This window comes from Trichoplax adhaerens, genomic scaffold, assembly GCF_000150275.1.
Source record: "Trichoplax adhaerens TRIADscaffold_2 genomic scaffold, whole genome shotgun sequence".
Lineage (NCBI taxonomy): Eukaryota > Metazoa > Placozoa > Uniplacotomia > Trichoplacea > Trichoplacidae > Trichoplax > Trichoplax adhaerens.
In genome coordinates this window covers 8,396,643-8,418,047 of record NW_002060944.1, presented here as the reverse complement: position 1 = coordinate 8,418,047, position 21,405 = coordinate 8,396,643, and the positions used below count along the sequence as shown (strand labels likewise).

Genomic DNA, 21,405 nt, shown 5'->3' with positions numbered 1-21,405 from the left:
AATGAATAAATAGTATGCATGATAGCAGATTTAGAAGTGGTCGTAATCTTCAATCTTTTCTCTATATCCTTTATGCAGTCTTATTACCCTGTTCTGGCCTGGCTTTCATTTAAAGTTGCAAATAGAAGTAAAGCATCATCATGGTCTTATTACTTTAAAGCATGAAAATGAATGTAACTAGGTCATCCATGTTATCCAACAAGATTGTCAAGGGTTACCACTTCGATCCTAATGCATCCATTTAAGCAATGAAAATATTGAAATGAGTCCATTGCATTAACGGATTTATGACGATTCCTTTACTCAATTGTCAAGACTTGTAAATTATTTCCTTATGTATAGCGATCTTAGCATCCATAATAGCTTTTTGACTCCGTTTAAGCCTTGCTTTATCTCAAAGTTTTAAATTCATTCTAGCGATGATTTCTAATACAGCTAAGTTTACACCGGAGTTAAAGCTTTATACGCTCTGGGAATCACTTGAGGTATGGCATCACTGCGCTCTGGCTATTTTAGGCAGAAAAATGAATGCAGGTGGATCGTACTTTATTACCCTATTCAACAAGATTTTTAGAGGTTGCCTTTGCCATTGCATTGACAGATTGCGGCCGATTGATTGATCCGCATGTCAAGATATTAAATTATTTCCTTATAGGATAACTATTACCTTAAATACCTCTATATAGCCTTGTTTCAGTTCGCTATTAATATTATGGCGGTCAATTTTCTATACACTATCTTTGACAGCATTCTCGATTCTATTCGTATGACCATCAAATCACCATTTTCGCATTCTACATATCGCTTCAAAATGAATACTCGATCTTGTTCAATTCAAACTAATGAACAAGACTAACAAATAGCTATTATCTTATACAATATCAATATCTATCCCTGATTGATCAGGCTATAACCTTAATCAACTATCGTATAGTTTATTAACGTTTCTTTCCATAACAATTGTGCATCATGATGTTCATGCAAAATGATCCTAATGAACATTCCCTTCCTTGACAGATTCATGTTTGATGCTGTAAGTTTGTATGGACATCTTCAAGGCGATTCTTCATAGCGCTTTTAAAAATGAATACGCCATGCCAGTATCTATCCTGTCTACAACCTTGACCAACTATTATGGAGCGCATTAACATCCCTTTCCATGACAATCGACCATCATGGTGTTCATGCAAAATAGTACTAATGAACATTCCCTTCCTTGACAAATTCAAGCTTGATACCGTCATGGAGTTCATTAACCTCCCTTTCCATGACAATCGTCAATCATGGTGTTCATGCAAAATAGTGCTAGAGAATATCTCCTTCCTAGATAGATTCCTATTTGATACTATCAGTTTCTATTGTTATCTTCAAGCTAATTCTTCATATCACTTTTAAAAATGAATACTTGATGCCAATGTCTATCCTTGCCGATCAAGATATAACCCTAATCGGCAACCATGGTGTTGATAAACGTCCCTTTCCCAGGCAATCGACTTTCATGGTGTAGATGAACATCCTTTTCCTTAACAACCCATCATTATCATAGTGTTCATAAACAGCCCTTTCCTTGATAATCGATTGTCGTGGTGTTAATAAACATCCTTTTTCTTGACAACCGATCATCTTGGCGTTCACAAATAGCTCTGTCCTTCGATCCTCGATTATCACGGTGTTCATAAACATCCTATTCCTTAGTAAGATTCATCTTGAATATGTTGTATTATCATCTTCAAGATAATTCTTTGGATCGTCTAAAATATGAATCCTCGATGCCAAATATCTACCCTTCATCGACCACCCATCATCATGGCGCTATTCGACACCCTTTCCCTTATTGAAATTCCTATTGAAGGTGATAGCAATGGCTTCGAAAATGACAGTCATAAGAGTTAGTTTTCGTCAGATTCGATTCAGGAAAATGGCCATTTTTTCCCCCAATTGACTCACTCTCTCTCTCTCTACCCTGGACTAAAAAACATGTTGAAAGATATCCATTTACACTTCTACTAGGCCAAAAATAGAAACAAAATTAATCCTTTCCTCTCTGACTATTGAAATAATAATAATCTATTACCAAGCGATTGATTGATATCGAGTATGAAGAATAATAAAGTTGGCTTATTGCAATTTAAGATCAATATTGACTTTTCTTTGGCCTCTCTTATCGACAGAAAGAAACAGTCAGTCGATAATTTCCTACCAGCTAATACTCTATCGAGTCGATGGAAGACATGTTGCACGCTATAGCCAACAGCCATTACAGCAGTGATGAGTAGGTTAAAATAGGGACTGCTTATGAAAAATTAATGATGATGATTGTGCTTGTGTTCTTTACTATGGTGGATATCCTTGGATTGTTTCTTTTAGCTTTATCCTCTGACAACAACAGAAACACTATCGACATCATGTAGGCCACAGTGTGCAGGTGCATTTTCTACAGAGTTCTTGAATAGAATCATTCTGTCCTTTTGTGCAAGAAAATGGCTATTGAATTGAATATTAGCCCTTTAGAATATCGACGATAGGACGCCATTGTCTTCTTCAGCGACCAAGAAGGGGATAGCACAATGAGAATACTATTCTAAGTTCATTTTCTACAGCATATTAAATTCTACAACTTAGTTTAATACATTTCTCTCCCATAGTAAGAGTGGAATTCTTACACTTGAGATCGATTTATCCATTGATCAGGATAGGAAGATTGTAATAAGTTTAGGCCGATCTCTTCACTTACAGGCTTAGTCGCAAAACGAGAATGGCCTTTTAATGGAGTAACTACTACCTCTACGAACTATCGTTCCATTCGATCTACTTCCATTCTCGCTGGTATTTTCTTGATCCATTTTTTCTCGCGTAAGGTAAGACAAATACTTTAATATCATCAATTTTTGACGTTGACAAATTCAGACTGTAATAAAGATGAAAATCTTGACCGACGGATGGAGGAAAAAGTTCGCCCTCGGCTTACGCCGTACACGTAGCTTGAATAAAAAAAGTGGCAAAAATATCGCTGTCCCTATGCCTGTAACTATTAAATTCGATATCATGCCCATCCATTTCCCAAATGGCAGATAGTATTTAATTAAAAGAATAATAATTAATTTAAATAACTCTCATGGTCTCGTATTTGATTGCTGCACTAGAAAAGTATTGTTACTTTGATCTATCCATTAACGGTAAATTGTTTAAAGGGACAAGATGGATTCCAATTTATTCCTTGAGGGTTTAAACTCCAGTTCAACACGTCTAAACTAGTCAGTATTTCTTCACTCTACTTTACTATTTTAATTCTGTTCTCATGGATGGGATTCTATTACACTTTAGAATTAGACATAAATTAGTAATAATCAAGTCCACGAGGTTAATTCTTTGAGGTAGCCAAGGCGTGATCTTTATCATTTAGCGAAGTTCTTCACCATCCATGGACTGCATGCTATCGTTCTCGAGTTGAGATATCACATTTCCAGTTAGTTCTAGACTCATTCAAGCCAAAGGATCATAAAATATCTTTTCCCACTTTAGATGAATATACAGAGTTTACTTCTATTCACCAGTCGAGATGATTCTAACCTCATTGGATATCTTATCTGGACAACTCTATGATAATTCCAGTTTTCTCTCAAATGAGGAATCAGCATTGATTGATTCTATTACCTTGTGTAGTAATTTCTACTCTATCTTCCTATCTCCTTAATCAGATTGTTACAAATTGGACAATCCTTTTATCAGAGTCTTCACCATATTGGACACTTTCAATCAAATTAAGATCGACTCCAAATAGATTCGTTTTCGACAGTGGAATTCTATTCAATCACTTTAGTATTTCAGCTTGAATATTCAAGCAAGCATTGACTGAAAATAGATTCATTTTTAACGTTGATATTCCACTGAATTACTTTAGGATTTGGAATGAATTCAAATTAATATTAATACAAAATTAGATCACTTTTAAGCAGCAGAATCACTTTCATATTTAAACTATAATTCTAATGAATGTCAGCTCGAAATTACTTGAGTATTTCAGTTAGAATTTAGATTGACATTGACTCAAACAGATTCGTTTTTGACACTGGAATCCCATTAAATTACTTTAGGATTATCAAATAGAATTCAAACTAGTATCGATACAAAATCGAATCATTTTTGGACAGCGGAATTATTTTTACATTTCAACTACAATCCAGTGAATGTCGGCTCAAAATGACGTTACTATTTCAATTAAAATCCGAATGAATATTGACCCAAATGGATTCGTTTTGACGTTAAAATTTCATTAAATTACTGTAGAATTTAAAATTCAACTCAAATAAGTATTGATACAAAATTGGATCATTTTTGGACTACGGATTCACTTTCATTTTCAACTAGAATCCAAATGAATGTCTACTCGAAATTACTTGAGTATTTTTAACTAGAATTCATATTAACATTGACTCTAAATAAACTCGTTTTGGACTGTGGAATCCCATTGAATCACTTTAGGATTTCAAATAGAATTCAAGTTAGTATCAATGCCAAATCGGATCATTTTTAGACGGCGTACTCACTTCCATTTTTCAATTGGAATTCAAACGAATGTCTGCTCGAAATTAATGGAGTATTTCTATTAGAAATCACAATTAGAATTTGTAAGGCTCACTGGAAAAGGACTGGTTTTTGACAACGTAATCCCATTAAATCACTTTTCTATTTCAAGTAGAATTCGAATTGGTATCGATACAAAATCGGATCATTTTTTGACAGCGTAATCCCTTTAAATCACTTTTCTATTTCAACTGCAATTCAAATAAATATCGACTCGAAATCACCATATAGTATTTCTATTAGAATTTAAATTAATACCGATTCGAAATTTTATCATTTCACTCATTGCGACGTCCCTTTAAAATCACTTTCCTATTTCTACCGGAATGAATATTGGCTCGAAATCACTTTAGCATCTCGATTAGAATTCAAATTAATATTGATTAGAAACTTTTAATTATTTTCTTTAGTAGTGAAATTTCTTTAAATCGTCTTCCTATTCCAATTAGAATTCCAATGAGCATCGGCTCTAAATCTCTTTAGTATCTTCATTAGAATTTAGGCTAACATTAACTCAAAACAGATTTGTTTTTGGACCGTACAATTCCATTGAATCACTTTAATATTTCAATTAGAATTTGAATTAGTATAGCTTTAAATGAGATCGTTTTTTAATATTCCACTGTTCTATTTCAACTACAATTTAAATGCATTCCGGTGGGAAATTACAGGAGTATTTCAATCAGAAAGTCAATTAACATTGACTTAAGATAAGTTCGTATATGGGCGGTGGAATCATCTTGAATCATATTTGCTTTTTAATCAGAATTCAGATGAATATCAGCTCGAATTCACCCTAGTATTTCAATTAGAACTCCAGTAAACTCGATCTAAAATAGATTCATATATTAGTGGTGGATCCTCTTGAATCGCTTTCGTACTATAAGCTGAATTTGAATGAGGAATGGCTCGAATTCTAATTAGTATTTCAACTCACATTCAAATGAAGATTGACTCAAAATTGATTTATTTTTTGGTTATGAAATCTCATTCAATCTCTTTCTCACCTTCATTAGAATTCGAATTAACATCGATTCAAAATTGATTCGTTTCTGACTCTGCAATCTCACTGAATCAATTTACTATTTCAGTTAGAATTCAAATAAAAATCAACTTGGAAACGCTTTTCTTTTTTGATCTGGATCCAAATAGTGCTCAATTTCCCTAGTACTAGTCCATATTTGACTTATTTCTAAACCATCGAGAATAGCCTGACAGAAAAGGTCGATAGCGATCTATATTCTACGTCGTTAGCCTTTCTATTATTCAATCTTAAATTCCAATTCGATATATGAGAATCTACTCTTTTCTACATTCTATCTGATGATCAACTTTTTGACGGCAAAGTTCAATCTTACTACAAATAATACTTATTTTCCTACCGGAAAATACCTTTGCAATAAATAGTCTCAATACTAATTAAGATTTCTAGTTTATTCCTAGTTCAAACTGGAGCCATTTTGAATCTCTCGCTTCAATAATCAGCTTTCTGCTATCAGTTTAGATCGTTCGTTGGCAAAAAGCGAATTGACAACGATTTTATAAATGAAATCAAAACTCACTCTACTTCCAGTTTCAATCGTTAGTTAATATGGAGCTGACCTACGATAATTCTATGTTAGCACTTAGAAGTCACGTTACTCTTCTTTCAATTTCGATCATTAGTTAGTAAGAAGCGGACCTACGATAATTCCATGTTAGAATCAAGTTACTTTGCTTCCAGCTATGATCATTAATTGGTAAGAAGCGGATCTACGATAATTCTATGTTAGAAATCAAGTTACTCTAATTTTAATCTCGATCATTAGTTAGTAAGGTCCGGACCTACAATAGTTCTATATTAGAAACCAAGTTACTTTGCTTCCAGTCTTGATAGTTAGTCAGTAAAGAGTGTAGCCACAATAATTCTATGTTAGAAATCCTGTTGCTTTGCTTGCAGTTTCGACCATTAGTTAGTAAAGAGCGAAACTATAATAATTTTGTGTTAGAAATCAAGATTTTTTGCTTGTAGCTTCGACCGTTAGTTAGCAAAGAGCGAACCTACAATAATTCTACGTTAAAAATAAAATTATTTTACTTGCAATCTCGACCATTAGTTAGCAAGAAGCAAACCTACAATAATTCTATATCAGAAGTCAAATTATTTTGCTTGCAATTTCAACCATTAGCTAGTAAAGAGAAGATCTACAATAATATCATGTTAAAAATCGAGTTTCTCCGACTTCTACTGCCAATGGATCCAACCAATTGATGATATAAAAAAATAATATCTCCTCGGCGTAGAATCAAAATAGACAACTACATGCACCGCTTGATGATACTAAAAGTAGCTAATCCTTGAATCGATCATTAGAATATCCCGCCGGTTCCAGCCTAATGATCAGTGATTAGAGAAAAAATTAGCACCATCTTCTGCTCTATTAGAATTGAGCCTATTCAATTTTCATCAAGAATAATAAAAGTGGCAATGAAATGAGTATTATGAATCCTGTAATCGAACCCAATAAGAGTTCTTTTTGATTGACAGAAGTGAAAATGTCAAGACAAAAATAGAGTAGAATAGAGTGGCCTGGATTTTATCCAATTGAAGAGTTTTATTCGTCGGAATTAAATCTCAACTCAGTTATAGAAAGCATTCCGATAAGTAGAAATAGAAAGTATATTTAAGAACCTCCAATCATTCATTCCTTCTGTCTAATGACTGGAATCAATGAAATAATTCGAATGAATAATGATCCACTTCTATTTTTTGTCTAGCAAATGAAGTCAAAAAATTAGATCATTTGTCTGTTTGAGTTTTTGATCTGCTCTCGTACTTTCTGTGAAAGCCTTTGAAAATTTTCGAGGATGATCTATCCCAGTTCGAAGCAGCGCTAAGGATCGCTTCTATATGTGGGTATACTAACCAGTGAAGAAGTCCAGCATCTAAAATAATCCCTACAACTTGACAATGAAAGATTAATCGACTAAAATAAATTTTATATTTATTTTTAGATTCTAATTGGAATTAGTCCCAAACACTTTATTGACAAAGTTGAAAATAGTAATATTATCTATTTACGTTCTTGTCGAAGCTATAATTTAGTAATTACTGCACTTAAACTCAAGATAGTTCAATTCTTTTTGGCATACTTAATTTGCTAGGAATCCGTTGATTGCCCGACTGTTGACGGAATCCATACCTCTCTACTGAACAAGTAAAATTATCCATTATCCAATCTCACTACTATCAAATACTACTGCAAGAATAGTCACCAAAGCTGATGAACCAAAACATTATTCATCATCCAACCTTCGTATCATAAAATACTCAAGTTTACACGCTCATAAAACGCTTACTATCGTCTGAGGTCCATTTCCAAAATTGCAATCTCAGGCCTACAAGTTAGTATCGCGCTCATTATAGTCTGCCATTCATTTCCAAATTTATAATTTCTGTTAGAGTATTAGCAAAGGTTGGTAAGCTAAAAGATTATTAACTATCTAACCTCAGCATCGTAAAATACCAAATCTGATACCCTATTGTGAACAGATTTTATAGCTCCTAACGATTAATTAATAAAAAAATAATCATGGCCGGAGATGAAGATGCTTTACAGTGTGAACCAGTGCAACAAGGCAGTATCAAATCTAGTCAAAGCAATGATCACGGAGAATCAAGTAGCCATGTTGATAAAGCAAGCAAAACTACTGGTGGTAGTAGTAATATTAGGAAATATCAAGAAAACGGCAATCAATTGCTACCTAAATGGCAGCTCTTACTTGTCAGTTGCACCATTTATGCTACCCAATTTTCGTATGCCATTGCTACTGCTTATGTTATCCCCATATTTTATAAACTAAATATGAACATGACTTTTGCCAGTATGATTTGGTCAATTAGTCCCATTTTATGCTTAATATTTCAACCCAAAGTGGCCATCTTAAGTCATGGTTGCCATAGTCGAATGGGCCGTCGAAGGCCATTTGTATTAATTTTCGCTGTTGGTGTAATTATTGGACTTATTTTTATTGCTAACGGCGAATCGATTGGTCGCCATGCTCACACTGACAATGATCACTACCATCCATGGGGAATCGTTTTTACTGCTTTAGGCGTTGTTTTAACTGATTTTTCAACTGATACCTGTCAAATTGCAACGCGATCCTACATGTTGGATGTTACTCCATCAACTCAGAGACAATTCGCAATTAATCTCTTTGCTGTCGTTGCTGGCTTTGGCAGCTGTTTGGCGTATATGTTAAGCGGTAAGTCAACTATAAAATGCGTTCGAAGTATAAAATTCAATTTATCACTACTTTAAACCTTTTCATATCGTCCTTTCTCACAATAAAATGTCATAGCTATTAAGATGAATTACCTACCGTTATTAGTAACATTTGTAGATATAAAATTGTCATTTACCTTTCTACTTAATCCCTAAATCCCTAATGGTTTTATTTCCTTTCAAGGAATAGTTAGTTGAGAGGAATCAAATACAGTATGAATATCAAATTATAAGCAGTAATATTGGCAGACATCTAAGCAATTTATCACTATTTTTGCTTATTTAATACAGTATATTATTACTTTCAATGAATACTGTAGCTATTAAAGGAAGTACAAGTATATGGTATAGGCACAGCGATCTAAGGCAATAACTTGCACAGATATGAAATTATGACTTACAGTCATTTTGATGCATTCTTATTCCTTTTGATGAATAGCTATTGACTGGCTATATACACTAGATGATCAAATTCAAGTGGTCTTCAATATTGCCATTATTATGTTTGTTATATGTACTGGATTAACCTTAATCAGCATGAGAGAGCCGAGTACTCGTCCCTCAAGAGGCTTAACTAATATGCAAGGAGGCAACCGCTCAAACGGTTATAGCAATAATCATACATATCAACAGCTAGAAACGGATGAAAACCAAGCGAATCGGAAAGAAAAATATCAACAAGGCGAAAGTAATTCTTCCGCAGAAAGACGAGATAATAACGAAGAGGAGGATGATGATGCAGAGAGTTATGATGAAATTACAGACCAAGATTTAAATGATTCACAGCCCATTACTTTCTTTCTCATTCTAAAATCATTCTTGACGATGCCTAAACCATTACTATTACTATGCATCACTCAATTCTTTGGTTGGTCTGCGTTTGTTAGCTATCAATTATTTTTTACTCAATATGTTGGCCAAGTTATCTATATTGATAATCACAACATTAATTTTAATTTCAACATTAATCAAACCTATTTTAAAACTGGTATCCAATTGGGTTGTTGGGCCTTGCTGTTACATTTCATCTCATATTCTATATTGGCTTTCCTGATGAAATTCATCATTAATTTGATTGATATTCGTATTGTTTACATTCTGAGCCAGTTTACATTTGCAGTTGCTATGGCCATTATTGGTAGTGTAGCCAATACTTCCGCCGTTTTAGTTTTATCGGCACTGTCAGGATTACACTTGGCAGCTTTAATTTCTTTACCCTTTATGTTGGTCTCAAGCTATCAAAACTCTGTCAATGCTAAGGTAAATCTTTTTAATTCTCAATTCTTGTTCTAACTCAGCCTTAGCGTAGTATTAGCCGTCAGCTTCCATAATTTATGTATGTATATCATCAATTTTCACAACCGTTCCACTAGTATCGATGAAGAGTTAGTAGAAATTTTAGAAATTTCTACTCTATATATAGTTTTTAACTAATTTTTTACACATAAATATACCTAATAGCCAAAAACATCAGATAATTTGTTGAGTGCCAATAGTCATTTCTGCAGAAAAATCAAAAAATTAACAAATTTTTACAGTTACAATTAGGCAATTTATCAATGTTTATTTAATGGTCAAATTCTAGATAATCTGATTTAACAAGTTGTACTCATACCGCATTTCATATCCCTGATTAATATATTAACTTATAAAGAAGATTTATCTTGAATTAATAGAGTTTCATAAATTATATCTAGGATGATTTAATTATTCAATGTTGACGAGTATAATGATCAATGATGTTGTGATATTACCTTGAAGTAGGCAAGTTCTTGATCTCCTTCATGTTTACTTTATTTAATTTTAGACCAACTTATATATCGTAGTGAAATAATTGTATATATACTGTTGCTTCCTTTAGATTTTAAATTATTACTCTATTAAATCACAAATTTGAAATAGACGAAGTTTACCTCCATAATACGCTCTTAACTTTATTTAGGGTTGGATTAGGGTTAGCTTGTACAATACATTATAAAGTTGAAATAGTCAAGTTCTCACTTCCGTAACTTTGCCTTCATTCAGTTCTAACCCAATTAGCTTACTACATTCTGTATTGAAATAACTTTATTATAAATAAGTAAATTTAATATCGATAATTGTATCCCATCGATATTTAGAATTCCGAAAGAGAAACATTGGGAGGTGGTAAAAGTTTTTTTATACCTCAATGGCGAATCGATTTATTTATAGCTGCATTAACAAGTCTTGCTTATGTAGCACAAGCTGTGGTCTGCCTTATCATGGGAGGTATCATTACTGCTAGCGGCACATATAATGCCATTATTGTAGTAGCTGGTGTTTTAGCTGGTCTTTCTACTATTTGCTCTATCATTTTAGCTGTTAATGTCTCGCCTACTTGTTGCAGTCAATACAACGATCCTGATCATTTTTCTCCTATGTATACTCGATAAGGAATATTAATATGTTACTATAATGACCCAATACATTAGAGAAAACTTGAATAAATTGCATTAATGAATTGGACTTTAATTTTTCTTCGTTACTTTGAAAGTATTGGATGACTTTAAGTTAACTTAAATCTCTATAGATATTAAATCTTCTAACTTAGATGATTTAGATAACAGATTAAAGTTTGCATTACAGTGTATATGAGATTAAGCATCATCTATTTCATATTATATAGTTATAAGTAAATAATACGTATTTGCTCTGCTATCCCTTCAGTTATTATAAAATAAGGATATGAATATTTATGATTACCGCAAAGATCCAGTTCTTCCTGTAACGATTTGTCCTTTTGTAAGCTTAGCCCAGAAATATTTTAATTGAGATCTTATTTTATAGCCTATGATCACTGATCAAGCTTGTCCTGTTGATATAAAGTAGTCAACATGTCTTCTATTTTAATGACAATTTGAACAAGATGAAAGATTGCCTATTTTAAAATAATTAAATATTTCATTTTCATCATTTGTTTCTCATGAAATACAGTTTCGTTATTAATTATTACAACTGAAGCGATTGTTGACGTTAAAAAAATAAATAGATTTACTGATGGTAAATCTTATGTCTATTTAACTATTATTAGGTATTAATTATTATTAGACATTACTAATTTCTGTATCAAATATTATTTTCATGACTTCTTGATTTTATCTTCGACATATTTAATACTTTACTCGATGCTGCAATCTATAGCAATATGTTATCGGGATATGAGTATCGAATTAAATTACCAAATATAAGAGAAGTTAAAGAGCTTTTAGCACCACTACAAGTCTATGATCTTTACTTATTCATCTGATAAATGATCATGAGTACTTATTTATCGATAGACTTAGATCGTATATATACATAAAATTCATAGAATTTTTTAAAATATCCAAGTTGTACTATAAAATAATCATGAGTAGTTGCTAGTTACGGGATTACTAGTAGAAAATTTGAGAAGTTGGGGTGTATGGAGTTGCACATAAAGATGACTATATGGATATCGTGCGTTATAATCTCTGGACATAATTTATATCGCATTGCATGCGACATAAGACCGTTTCGTAAATGGACAATACTGTATATAATAGATACATGCCAAAACCGCAACAGAAATTCATGCATAATAACTTACACCGTTACAACATACACATATCGTCAGCGATTAAGTGATAGATTGTTGAACTAGTACATGCATATAAAAGTCGTCAAACTTTTTTAAGCAGCTAACTTCTAAGTTACTATGAATAATTGCTATTTATTCAATTAATAGTAACGAATTTTTATTTCACGAAAATAATCAAGACCTTATATATTAATCCTCTACACGTTAATAATTTATGATTGTTTCTCTTAGACGGATCATTTTGAACGTAGCAATACATAAAATTTATCACACATCATTAGGCACTCTGAATATGAATAAAGACATAACTGCACAAATTTCGTTTAAAACGCCGGAAAAAATCATAGCTGCTCTAGATGAATGAACTAAGGAAACTATCACGCCGAGACTGCAACCTGTAATGATGCAGGCCAAATTTATACCAACAAAGAATAATGAGACATCTAAACCAAGTTCTCTAAAATTCCATCGATTATCTTTAATTTTCTAGAAATAGAATAAGAGTAGCGATCATCATAATGTAAAGTAGTAATATTCTATAAAGATCGAATTTCAAAATAATCCATTAACATATTTGTATACCGCGAAATAATGATGATAAGAAGCTAGAATGGAAAATATTAAGGTATAACCACTAGAAAATCCAATTCCTTGAAGAGCAACCATACAGAGGACTACGATAACTTGATTGGTTAGTCCTATGACTAATGCTCCGATACCACCAATTGAAAATCCAATCGCTAAAATACGATCTACAACTGCAAGAATAAACCTACACTTTAAACTAGAAAGTTATCTGAAATATTTTACTATTATAATAAGATCCTTCATAAAAATTTCGAGATATCTATGTATTTAGTTTAGCCTCTAAGTTTAAATAAAGTGCTGTTTCTTGACTTCTAATGAATATCGTCAATTCTAAGGACCTCCTTAACGACTATCATAATGATTTTCATACATAATACATGTAGATAGTATTCTATTTGCCTTCAGAAATAATTAAGTTAAATATTTGTTTCATGGTGAAGAAATATTCCAAATTTATTTATTAGATACTCGTTAAAATGTTAGTTAGTATAGTGCTTATGATGCTCATATATTAATTGTAATTAACAGTCTTTAGATAGCTTAATTGTATACCTACTAATATTAAAATTTATCATGTACTCGTATTTTATTTTGCAGTTAGTTACGATTTCTGGCTGCCATGATGAAATTAATTAACCGTAAATAAATTCTATTCACACTACAACGGCTATAAAGAAATAAAGTATCCACAATTAATTTACACACAAAATTAAGATTTTAAATTACCGATATATTTTGTTATTCGCTCGAGCGCCAAAGAATATACAATGGATAAAATAGTGCAGCCTAGTAAGCCCCAGCTTCCAACAGAGACACCACGGTTATAGCGATGCAAAGCTGTCGAATTTTCCGCTGCTAGAGGATTACCATGATAGATTGATTGGCCTACAAAATCAGTTAAGAAACTGGTGAATCCAATATATGATGAACTGCTAAAGAAACTTATCATCCACAAGATGAATAATTCCTTGGGCATAGTTTTAGCAAAGTAATAAGTCTGATAGAGATGATTCCAACTACTTATTTCTTCTGCTGTGAGTGCTTGTGGTTTATCTTCAGTTGAAACGTTTATTGTTGCCATCTGATCGTTTTGTTTAACAGATGACTGGATAGAATCAGAAGTCTTACTGTCCATAGTAGAAATTTTTAAATCGTTGCTACTTTTTCTACTTGATAATTTATAGGTTAATGCTTCGGTAGAATCAATAATAGCGTATGGAAGCTCGGTATAGCTTATTGTAGCAATTAACATCACTACAATACTTATTGTAGCTATTAAAATGAAAACTACTTCGACTTGTCCTCCGAAAACTTTAGCTAATGGCGTTTCTCTCCAATCAATCCTATATCAATAAACATAAGTATACTACTAGCTTAGTAATGAATTAACTAATATAATCTGTCAATATCGTTTTAACTAAATATTTTAAAATTGAAATAAGATAATATTCGATGTCAAGATAGGTAGCCTCATCTTGTCAAAGTTTACTATTCTATCGACATTAGATTGGAAACTAACCCACTAATCACAGTAACGGTAATAGTTCCAATGCCTGCCGAGCAAGTTATTAAACTGTTAGCAATAACTTGCATATCATTCGGAGCAGCTTCTATTACGAAAGCTCTAGTCGGTACGAATAGTATAAAACAACATGCCATGTCTATAATCAATCCAATGATGAGTAAAATACGTCCTATTAGTAAATGATGCGGCCATAGCTTATCACCGATTATTCGACATAGGATATCATCGCAGCAGATATTAGATTTATAATAAATAAAACTACGATAAATGGCCGTCGTCTTCCAATCCGAGAAGTACATTGATCAGATAAATTACCGATAATTGGACTTAAAAATAATCCGATAACAGTTGCAATAATCATAGGAATCAGTGTCAGTCCAATAGGTATTCCTAGTTTTAATTGCAACGGTACAGCAAAGACGCTATAAAATTTATACAAAACTTCAGGCGGAAATGATGCAAGTGATAATATCGCTAGTTTGATTAGTAATCTCTTATCATATTTTGAGTTTGATTTAAGTTCTTGTGTTTCATCCTCGCTTCCATCATGATTATTGTTGCCGTCCAATTCTTGTATTCTATGAATGTCGTTCTCGTCTCTAGATTGATCCATTAAGAAATGATAATAAAAGTAAATAATTAAAATATTAAGAAAATGATTTTGTTAGCTTCCGCCTTAGATAAATGTTGAAGGATTCATTGAGGATAGTAATTATATAAAGACATAGAGAAACTACAGCTAACACAAGCTAATATTCTATCATATAGACTACAATTAGGTAAACATATGTCGCTTTATAGAATATAAGCAGACAAAGCCTAATAACAATCAAGTGAATTAAGTGCGAATGGATCTAAAGTAATATTCAGAATATGTCATTATCGAGAAAATCTAAAATAATACCGTCCGACTTCTTGATTGGTAACACTGCAGTGACTGGCACCTACCAGGGATTTCTAAAAGTCCCTGTATATACCATACTGTACTTTATACTTTTACACCGTATTCGGATGCACAAAATGCAGAACAATCAATCAATTTTTCTTTCCTGCTATATTATGGTCTAATTTATTAAGATATACTGTAATTTTGAGCTTCCATAAATTTCACTTTCAGTGGCTTAATCAAGCTATCATATCAAAAGGGGATGGTGAATAACGTGCATAAAGTAGCATCTACACAGGCAGTGATCAAGATAATTACGATTTAGCAATTTATCCAACGAACTTCTCAATCCATGCAACTTCGTTACACTGCCACCACATAATTTGATATTAAAGAATGATCGTATAGCTAGTTACGAGATTGCTAGTAGAAATTTGACAAGTTGAGGCGAATATTATTATTATTGGTGTACTTCCCTATTATATTTTTATGTTGATAGCATAGAATATTTGCAATGAAAGTACTGTATATATATTTGATCAGCCAGTTCTCTAGACGATTATTGATTACTATGTTACATTTATTTTAGGAGGTATTTATGTGTACTGTACACCAAACAGCAAATGTATCGCGCCCACCCTTAAAATTTTCATCCTGTTTCCTCTAAAACAGGGAGCACTTTGTACTTTATGGTATTTCGAAATTGTATGTGAGGTACATTACTTCCGTAAAATTGATGTTAGGATAGAATGTACACGTATGGCTTTTCTCCACTGTAATTTAACCAAAGTTAAAAAGACAAAAATATTATTTCAAAATTAGGTTCGAGGATATTATATAATTTAATGGTATACGCGATTATCGGAATCTCACGAATATTTCCGCTGTCCTTCACATCAAATTAATAAATCTTCAGTTACTGGTCTGTAGGCTATATTATATATTACGTTATGCGACTATTCGGCAAATTAAAAGTTATGATGTTTCGAAAGGTTGAGAGTTCGGCATTAGTTGCAATAACGTACAATAGAATAGTTAACGGAAGAGTAACCTTTATTGAGCTAGTATAAGAGAATAACCGTGTAAGATTATCGTGCTAGTAAAGACGTGACTAGTTGAATAACTATAGTAGTGTAGAATAGGTAAAGCGTGCAAGCTTACTATGTAACTACCAGAGCAAACTAACGAGATAGATTTAAGATAGCTTTTATAATGTTAGGAGCACAGCAGGAAGAAATTATTTATTGGCGAGAATGACTCATGAAAATAGGTTACCTCTATGTTAAGCTAGTGCTACATTATAAATTGGCTAAAGTACAAGATATTTCTACAGAGTAAATTGTTAAATATGCAGTAGATCATACATATTTAGAGTTATGTTATAGTCTTAGAATTATGCTACAGTCTAGTGAAAACTAATACTTTACTAAAAATAAACTATACCGTATTTAGAAGTAAACGCTACAAAAGTAATGAATTCTATTATTTCACGAAAATGATCAAGACTTGAAACAATAATCCTCCATAAGTTAATAATCAATAATTGTTTCCCTTTTAGATAAATCATTTTGGAAGTAGCAATACTTCATTACGCATCATTAGGCACTTTGAATATAAAAATACAATTAACTGCACATAGCCCGTTACAGATACTAGAGAAAATCATAGCTGCTCTGGATGAACGAACTAAGGCAACTATCGCTCCGAGAAAGCAACCTGTAATGATACAGGACAAGCTTAAACTAACAGTGAGCAAGGAGATATCTAGACCAAGTTCTCTAAAGCTCCATCGGCTATCTTTAATTTTCTAGAAATAGAATAAAAGTAATGACCATCATGATAAAAAGTAAGCCTTAACATCCTATTAAGATTGAATTTAAAAATAATCATAAGCATATTTGAATACCGTAAAATAATCATGATAAGAAGCCAGAATGGCAAAAAGTAAGGTATAAGCACTAGCAAGTCCAATTCCTTGAAGAGCAGCCATACAGAGTATTACGATGACTTGATTGGTTAGTGCTATGACTAATGTTCCAATACCAGTAACTGAATATCCAATCACTAAAAGAGGTACTGCACCTGCAAAAAATAACAAATACTTAATATTTGAAAGCTATCTGAAGTATTTTATTATAATAGTTGGATCCTTCTTAAAATATTTAGAAAAGATCTATATTTATTTAGCTTGGTCTCTGTTAAGATATTGTAATGAATCATAATAAAAACAGACTCTAGATCTGGCTATATTCAATTTACTACTATGAAATAGAAGCTACCAACTAGTAACCGAACAACAACTGAATTAATAGCGATATATTACCAAAGAACAACAAGAACCGATCTAAACAACAACTCTTTGTAAAAACTCTCCCCTGTGCTTAGCTTGCACAGCCTTAAATACCTTTTCTTTTATGTACTCATATTTAGTATAAGTTACTAAATATAGATAATTACACTAAATAAAGAGTCATATTTAAATCTTGACATTAAGACTAACGTCAGTCATTACATCAGCAGTAAACATCTAATATGGATATAACAGTCTTCAGATTTAAGAATACTGTGCTGTTTCTTGATTTCTCATTAATTTCGCCAATTTTAAAGGCCATCTTGACTACTATTTTAACGACTTTCGTACGTAATATATGTAGGTGGTGTTGCATTTGCTATTGACAATTAATACATTAAATTTTATTTCATGATGAAGGAATATTCCAAGCTAATTTAGAAGAGAGCTTATTTTCAATACCGCTATATAAATATTGCACTATTTACTCGTATTTTATTCCGTACTTAGTGACGATTCCCGCTTGTCAAGATAACATTAGTTACCCACAAATAAATCCTATTCAAACTATAGTAGCCCCGGCAAAATAAATATACATTGCTAATTTACGCTTATAATCAAGATTTGAAATTACCAACATATTTTGTTATTTGCCCGAGCGCCAATGAATATACAATGGAAAAAGCAGTACAGCCCAGTAAGCCCCAGCTTCCAATAGAGACACCATGGTTATAGCGATATAAAGCTGTCGAATTTTTCGCTGCTAGAGGATTACCATGATAAACTGATTGGCCAAGAAAATCAGTTAAGAAGCTGGTGAATGCGATGTACGCCGTACAGCTTAAGAAAACTCCCATCCACAAGATGACTAACTCCTTTGGCATAGTTTTAGCAAAATAATAAGTCTGATAGAAATGATTCCAACTACTTATTTCTTCTGCTGTGATTACTTGTGGTTTATCTTCTGTTGAATCATTTGTTACTTCCGTCTGATCGTGTTGTATAACCATTAACTGGACAGGATTAGAATCCTCACTATCCATAGTAGAAATTTTTAAATCGTCGCTATTTTTTCTACTTGATGATTTATGGGTTAATGCTTCAGTAGAATCAACGATGACATATGGAACTTCTGCATAGCTTACCGTGGCAATTAGCATCACTATGATACATATTGCAGCTATTAAAATGAAAACTACTTCGACTTGTCCTCCGAAAACTTTAGCTAATGGCGTTTTTTTTTCCAATTGATCCTACGTTAATAAACATAAGTATACTACTAGCTTAGTAATGAATTAACTAATATAATCTATTAATGTAATTTTAACTTAATATTATAAAATTAGAATAAGATAATACTCGATGTCAAGATAGATATCCTCATCTTATCAAAGTTTACTATTCTATCGACATTAGATTGGAAACTAACCCACTAATCGCAGTAATAGCAACTGCTCCAATGCCTGCCGAGCAAGTTATTAAACTGTTAGCAATAACTTGTATATCAATCGGAGCAGCATCCATTACGAAAGCTCTAGCAGGCGATAATAGCATACAGCAGCATATCATGTCTATAATCAATCCAATGATGAGTAAAATACGTCCTATTAGTAAATGATGCGGCCATAGCTTATCACCGATTATTCGACTATAGGATATCATCGCAGCAGATATTAAATTTATAATAAATAAAACTATGATAAATGGCCGTCGTCTTCCAATCCGAGAAGTACATTGATCAGATAAATTACCGATAATTGGAGTTAAAAATAATCCGATAACACTTGCAATAATCATAGGAATTAGTGTCAGTCCGATAGGTATTCCTAGTTTTAATTGCAACGGTACAGCAAAGACGCTATAAAATGTATAGAAAGCTTCAGGAGGAAATGATGCAAGTGATAATATCGCTAGTTTGATTACTAGTCTCTTATCGTATTTTGAGTTTGATTTAAGCTCTTGTGTTTCATCCTCGCTTCCATCATGATTATTGCTGCTGTCCGCTTCTTGTATTCTATGAGTGTCGTTCTCGTCTCTAGACTGATCCATTTAGAAATGATACTAAAATTAAATAATTGAAATATTGATAGAATGATCTTACCAGCTACCGTCACAAATATAGACGAAATTGACTTGGAGAGGATAGTAATTATATAAAAATATAGAGGAATCACCGTTAACACGTGCAGATATTTTACCATATAGGCTATAATTAGGTAAACATATGTCGATTTATAGAATATAAATAGTCAAAGCTGAGTAACAATCAAGTGAATTAACTCTTAATGGATTTAGCAGAATATCCAGAACATTTTGCTAGAAATTATTGACTTTTACTATCTATTTCATTATTGTTGGTTAAAAATTTCATTAAATCGAACGACGGCTAAGCTTACAGCTCGTATGCTAGACATTTTCGATTTAATCTTAGCGATTATATAGCTATTAGTTGAAATTAAGCTAAGATCTTAATCAAAATTATAAATCTAAAGTAGATGCTATATTTAAATTGATAAAATTTAATAAAAAGTTAAAAATTATAAACTTGAAGTAAAGTGGCTAATTACAAAAGAAAAGCTATCTTTACATTGGAAATGTTTACTTTAGAAGGAACTGTATAGTAATATTATGGTATTTTTAACTCCATTTACAAAGCACTAGCTTGATTAATCTAAAAAATTTTTTAGATTCATCTCGATGATAGTATTAATAAAAAACTAGGAAAATACTTTGCGGTTATAAAGACCTTCATGTTGTATCATCGGATTTCACAATCAGCTATTATGTAGATCTACCTTTCAATAAACTCGGACAATATCTTATTATTTTATATCTAGCCGTAGAGCGTTATAATCGCTGGCTTGCAATATACCGAAAGCGTAAGTGAACTAATTTGATAAAATACCTTTACCATATAAACAGATACACGTAGTTACTACCAGGAAATGAACAAGATTTATTCAACTCTAAAATTCGACTATTATGCATCTTACTATCTTATCATCCTATGCTATTTAGTAAGCATGCAACGATCAATACAATATTGTTGAGAAAATATATTAAGGTCTTATTGTAGTTTTTTAAGAGGTGTGTTAAATGTAATTCCATTTTTCGATTAAGAGTACCCGTTGATAGTATAGAACGAGATACCGCTATCAGCTGCTATAATTATAAAGAAGCTATATAGCCATCAGCTTCTACGATGTATAATTCGCATACGTAATATATAGCTTATATACTATCCGTTTCGCCTACTATTTCAAGAGTAATCGATGAAAATTTAGCTAAAATTTCTACCTTGTATACAACTTTCAACCAATTCTATACATCAAGTTGTGTAATAATTAGAAATCTCTGATAATTTGTGAAGAGTTACTAATATAATCATTGTTTAGAGAAATTAAAAATGATAACGAATATTTACCGTATTGAATATTTATCGTAATGAATAAGACGATATGTCTAATGTTTGCTTAATAGTCTAGAGATCGATATTCTAATTTAACAAGTTGTACTAATATCACATTTTATGTCGCTAATTTATATGTCAAATAATAAAGAAAAGAAAATATCTTAAATTGATAGAATTCGTTAAGTTGTATCCACGCCATAAGATTTAATTATTCAATGTACTCATTAAAAATTATTTTAACTAAGATCTTATTTTACAGTCTTAGATAATCG

General features: G+C 32.1%; 4 protein-coding genes across 4 annotated transcripts; 2 read left to right on the top strand and 2 right to left on the bottom strand.

Moving 5' to 3' along the window:
- Window positions 1-1,806: 1,806 nt before the first annotated feature.
- On the top strand, window positions 1,807-3,075 carry TRIADDRAFT_53858 (uncharacterized protein; the record flags this gene model as incomplete). The annotated part of the gene is made up of 3 exons (XM_002110118.1): window positions 1,807-1,888; window positions 2,737-2,858; window positions 2,908-3,075. The coding sequence occupies 3 exons, from the start codon at window positions 1,807-1,809 to the stop codon at window positions 3,073-3,075; spliced, it is 372 nt and encodes a 123-aa protein (XP_002110154.1).
- Window positions 3,076-8,156: 5,081 nt separating this feature from the next.
- TRIADDRAFT_53857 (uncharacterized protein) lies at window positions 8,157-11,266 on the top strand (the record flags this gene model as incomplete). Its single annotated transcript, XM_002110117.1, has 3 exons — window positions 8,157-8,832; window positions 9,292-10,112; window positions 10,973-11,266. 3 exons carry the CDS (start codon window positions 8,157-8,159, stop codon window positions 11,264-11,266), a joined length of 1,791 nt encoding a protein of 596 aa, XP_002110153.1.
- A 1,433-nt stretch (window positions 11,267-12,699) lies between these two features.
- On the bottom strand, window positions 12,700-15,158 carry TRIADDRAFT_53856 (uncharacterized protein; the record flags this gene model as incomplete). Its single annotated transcript, XM_002109606.1, has 5 exons — window positions 12,700-12,918; window positions 13,015-13,184; window positions 13,747-14,363; window positions 14,540-14,681; window positions 14,861-15,158. The coding sequence occupies 5 exons, from the start codon at window positions 15,156-15,158 to the stop codon at window positions 12,700-12,702; spliced, it is 1,446 nt and encodes a 481-aa protein (XP_002109642.1).
- Window positions 15,159-18,338: 3,180 nt separating this feature from the next.
- Window positions 18,339-19,770, bottom strand: TRIADDRAFT_53855 (uncharacterized protein; the record flags this gene model as incomplete). The annotated part of the gene is made up of 2 exons (XM_002109605.1): window positions 18,339-18,974; window positions 19,219-19,770. The coding sequence occupies 2 exons, from the start codon at window positions 19,768-19,770 to the stop codon at window positions 18,339-18,341; spliced, it is 1,188 nt and encodes a 395-aa protein (XP_002109641.1).
- Window positions 19,771-21,405: the final 1,635 nt, after the last annotated feature.